The 4,500-nt window shown below is 60.8% G+C and overlaps 1 protein-coding gene across 1 annotated transcript in view; it reads left to right on the top strand.

The window, feature by feature from the left end:
* SIN3B (SIN3 transcription regulator family member B) overlaps positions 1 to 3,543 on the top strand; it is a 43,899-nt gene extending 40,356 nt beyond the window's left edge. Inside the window, exons 16-18 of the mRNA XM_010845607.1 lie at positions 848 to 942; positions 1,145 to 1,349; positions 1,697 to 3,543. Of these exons, the coding sequence (XP_010843909.1) occupies positions 848 to 942; positions 1,145 to 1,349; positions 1,697 to 1,927 (531 nt within the window). The 3' untranslated portion in view covers positions 1,928 to 3,543. The remainder of the gene's footprint in view (positions 1 to 847; positions 943 to 1,144; positions 1,350 to 1,696) is intronic.
* The last annotated feature ends 957 nt before the right edge of the window (positions 3,544 to 4,500 follow it).

A 4,500-nucleotide genomic window follows, 5' to 3' on the forward strand; every position in this document is an offset into this window, starting at 1 on the left:
CCCGCCTCCTGCCGGTGCCCGGCCATCGCCACGGTACCCGCGGCCAGCCCAGTCACTCAGACCCTGTGGTGTGTGACTGCTGCACACCTGGTGCCTGAAGCTCAGAGCTCTGGGTGTCCCGCATCACCAGGAGAAAGCGCTCCTGGCCCACACTGACACGCACCTTCCCCTTGCTGTCCTTGAGACGGGAAACAGTGCTTGGAAGCCTCCAGCTGCCTTCACAGAGCTGGGGACGCCGCCCACCACAGCCACCAGAGCGCCCCTCCGCGTCCTTCACGGGACACACTTTCGATAACAAGCGAGGGTGGGCCTGCACACTCTTTCCCTTTTGGACATTTCCAGCAAATGTGCATTTGTTAAGTTTGAGTCTGGAACAGCCTCCTGCTTTAACAGGGTGGTGAGCAATTGAAGCGTCCCTTGGATGCTGCAGGCTGTGCCCGTCCAGGACCTAGTGGCCCCTGTGAGCCCTGCCGTCTGCTCACCCCCAACTCCTACCTGTCTCTCCCTCTTCCATCCTGCTGCTTGTGTCCCGCTCTCCCTTCCCGTCCACCCATCCCCCGGACCCCGCTCTCTCCATGTCAGGGGCCTCCCTTTTCCCGTGTGAACTTACCACATGGCAGATACAGTGAAGCAGTTGTACAGCAGGGATTTATTCACTTAAGCGTGAAGCTCCATAAACCATCTGAACCTCGGCCTGGGTGTACCTGCCCCACCGCAGCTGAGCCCTGGGCACTGCCACCTTCTGGTCTCCAGCACACATCCGGGTCCGCCTGGAGCTTTGGGAGGGATGCAGATGAAGGGCCCCGGAGCCACTGACGCCATGGGCCGTCTCCCTCTGTCCCTCCAGCACCTGGCTCGGTACGTGGAGCAGTACGTGGGAGCGGAGGGCGCCTCCAGCTCGCCCACCGAGGGCTTCCTCCTGAAGCCCGTGTTCCTGCAGAGGTGAGAGGGCCCGGGCCCCGGGGGCCTCTCCCACGGTCACCAGCGCCCAGCGGCCTGGGTGTGAGGTCACGGGAGCCAAGGGGGCGGGTGGGGGGTTCTGTTGCCTCGGTTTACATTTCTCCAGCCCTGGAGGTCAGGCGTCCTCCCGCTGTCTCTGGATTGTGGGGACCTCCTAGCCTGCGGGTCCTCCTCTTGCCCCCAGGAACCTCAAGAAGTTCCGCCGCTGGCAGTGTGAGCAGGTGCGTGCGCTCCGCGGCGAGGCCAAGAGCTCCTGGAGGCGGCTGGTCGGGGTGGAAAGCGCCTGCAACGTGGACTGCCGCTTCAAGCTCAGCACCCACAAGATGCTGTTCATCGTGAACTCCGAGGACTACATGTACCGCCGAGGGACGCTGTGCCGGGCCAAGCAGGTGTCCTTCCCTGCCCGAGCCCCGGGAACCTGGGGCCTGCCCACAGCTGTTTGGGGGTATCTGGGCCCCTGAGATCCAGCCCATGGCCCTTTGGGGTGCCTAGGCCCCCAAGTTGCACTCCATGGCACTCTGGGGTGCCTGGGCCCCTGAGATCTAAGCCATGGCCCTCTGGGGTGTGTGGGCCCCTGAGGTCTGAGCCATGGCCCTCTGGGGTGTGGGGGCCCCTGAGGTCTGACCACGGCCCTCTGGGGTGTGTGGGCCCCTGAGGTCTGACCACGGCCCTCTGGGGTGTGTGCTTGGCCCTGGGGCGCCTGGGCCGTCCTCATCGCTGCTCCCCACCCCGGCAGGTGCAGCCCCTGGTCCTTCTGCGCCACCACCAGCACTTTGCGGAGTGGCACAACCGCTGGCTGGAGGACAACGTGACAGTGGAGGCAGCCAGTCTGGTGCAGGACTGGCTGATGGGGGAGGACGACGAGGACATGGTGCCCTGCAAGACGCTCTGCGAGACGGTGCGGGTGCACGGGCTGCCCGTGAACCGCTACCGCGTGCAGTACAGCCGCCGCCCGGCCTCGCCCTGACGCCCCCGCGCGGGCACTCGGCAGCGCACCACAGAGTGCGCGCTTCCTGGGCCTGCACGCCCCTTGGGCGTTCTCATGAACAACATGAGGGGCGCAGAGCGTCCCCCAGCCTTGCTGCTATGGGCTGAGCTCCGGAGAAGGGCGGGTGGCGGCAGCTCTTGGCCCCACGCTGTCATCCCTCTTGGCTTCCCCACTTCCTTTGGGCCCGTCCTGTGCCAAACCTGCCCTCCCTCGCACTTGAACTCCAGGGGTTTGGTCCCCGCTGGCGCGGGGAGGATCAGTGCACTGGCCAAGGCACAAGTGAGCACGTTCACACGCCTGCGGGGCCACTCCTGTCATGCGTGCCAAACCCCCAGGCCTGGGGCCGCAGTCCTTTTCTGCACGTGGTGAAAGTCGGCGAAGAGCCGCGCCAGGCCTCACGTTTGGGAGGGAGCAGCCTTTGAGAACCCCTGGGCACCTGAGGAGTCAGGCCTGGGTGGACTTGCTTGAAAAGCGTGTCCTTCCCGAGGGGTTGTGAGAGCTTCTAGAAACATTCCCCAAGCTGGACACCTGCACTGACGGCTTTGAAAATGAGATGAGCCCTCTCAGCTCTTGGGGTCCCCTTGGATGCCCAGATGTGGAGTTGGGTGGGCGGTGCCAGGACTGCCCGGAAGACCCTCCTCTGGGAAAGAGGCTCAAACCCTGTATTGATCCAACAGCTGCGCTCTGTGCCCTATGGGGAGGGGCCCCCCTGGCGCGTCCGCTGAGCTCGAGTGCCCCCTCCCTGGGAGGGCCTGGGGTGCACTTGTGTACCGAAGATGGACATTCTAGAAGTATATATATGCACACACCTATTTATTCCTCTATGCTCATAGTGGTTGTAACTTCTACAGCGGCCATGTGCCACAGCTTCTCTGGGGGTAACTGCCTTCCTTGTTGAATTCCGCCCACCCACCCCAGCGCCTCCATTCCTGCAGCCGCCACCCTGGAGTGGGCACAGGTGGGGGCGGAGGGCTTTCTGTGCCAAGAATGCCAGGTAGTTCGGGCCAGGGACCAGCCCTTTGAACCATGAGACAGCTCTGGCCAGGCCCCTGGCATCATCAGACACGGGTGGGCTCCCCCGACACACGAGCCCGGTAGCACCCCTGTGCAGCCGCCGCCTCCAGCCGCAGTACTCGCCTTCCTGCAGCTGAGCTGTGCCAGACCCAAGGTTCCGGAAATTCTAGAAGTTACCTGTGGAACTCTAGGTTTGCGAGGCCTTAGACTCCAGCCCCGGGCAATTTCCAGGCCAACCCGTCCTGCCCGGGTGTCTCCTCGCCCGTGTTTTCTCAAGTGTAATTCACGCACTTTGTACGCATCCTTGTTTTATAAGAAGGACATCCACCAGAATTCCTGACCCAGACCCTCCCAGCAGCCGTCCTCCTCAGGAGCCCGCAGCCCCCCACCTGTAGCTGCACCCAGGCCTGGGGTGCAGGCCAGACCCCACCAAGCCCCTGCCCTGCATGCTTCTAGGGAGCATCTCTTCCGTTTTTGAAGAAATTTATGTTCTGGGGCTTGTACTTCCTTTGCAGCTGTTTTGAATGTAGTTTTCCTTTTCTATTTATTTGCACATTAAAGTTAAAAACTAAATACCTAAAGCTGTGAGGTTCAGTCAGTCATTTCCTGTGAGCACATCTTGGGGTGACCTCTTGCTGCCAAGGGAGCTGATCTGACCACAGGGCATGCGCCTGGGTTTGTTCCCTTAGGGTGTAGCCCTGTCTGCGGAGTATTTTCTAGAATATTCATTCCCACCTCAGTTTTCACATGGTAGGAGTGAGACGTCTCCTCTGAGTGTGGTACATGCGGAACATAATTTGAAGACTGCAGTGTTTGCTGTGAACCTTCTGCACCCACCCACCCACCCACTCGGGACACCAGGTCCAGAAGCCCCAGGTGGGAGGGGCTGCAGGTCTCCCCCTGCTCCGGCCCTTCAAAGCCACCCTCCCTGCTTCTACAGCTCCCCCCCGGCCCACCCTTCCTCTCACTCACCTGTCCCCGAAACATCCCCACGACCCCCTTCTGCTGAGGGGAGGTGAGGCTGAAGGACAAGGAATTGAGGACTAGCTGCTGGCTGAGGTCTGTTTGCCACTCTTCTCACTGTTGTAGTAAAGTACCTGTGCCACAATGTATCACGTGACCATTTTAAGTGTACAGTTCAGTGGTAAAAAGTCCACACACACTGGGAATTCCCTGGAGCCCAGTGGTTAGGACTCCACCCTCTCACTGAGGTGCACGTGCAGTTTTGATCTCTGGTTGGGGAACTAAGATCCTGCAAGCCCTGTGGCTTGGCAAGGAATGAAGGAACCGAGGGAGGGAGGGAAGAAAGCACATCCATGTGGCTGTAGAACCGTGCCCACCGACCATCTCCAGAATTTCCTCATCTTCCCACACTGAAATCCTGTCCTCAGTTACACACTCACTCCCCATCCACCCTCTCCCAGCCCTGGTACCCAACTAGTCTAGTCTTCTGTGTCTCTGAATGTGGCCACTAAGGACTTGATATAAGTGGAATCATATACTTTGGCCAGGCTTCCCAGGTGGCACTATTGGTAAAG

This window comes from Bison bison, unplaced genomic scaffold (genome assembly GCF_000754665.1).
Source record: "Bison bison bison isolate TAMUID 2011002044 unplaced genomic scaffold, Bison_UMD1.0 scf7180017864221, whole genome shotgun sequence".
Taxonomy (NCBI): Eukaryota; Metazoa; Chordata; class Mammalia; order Artiodactyla; family Bovidae; genus Bison; species Bison bison.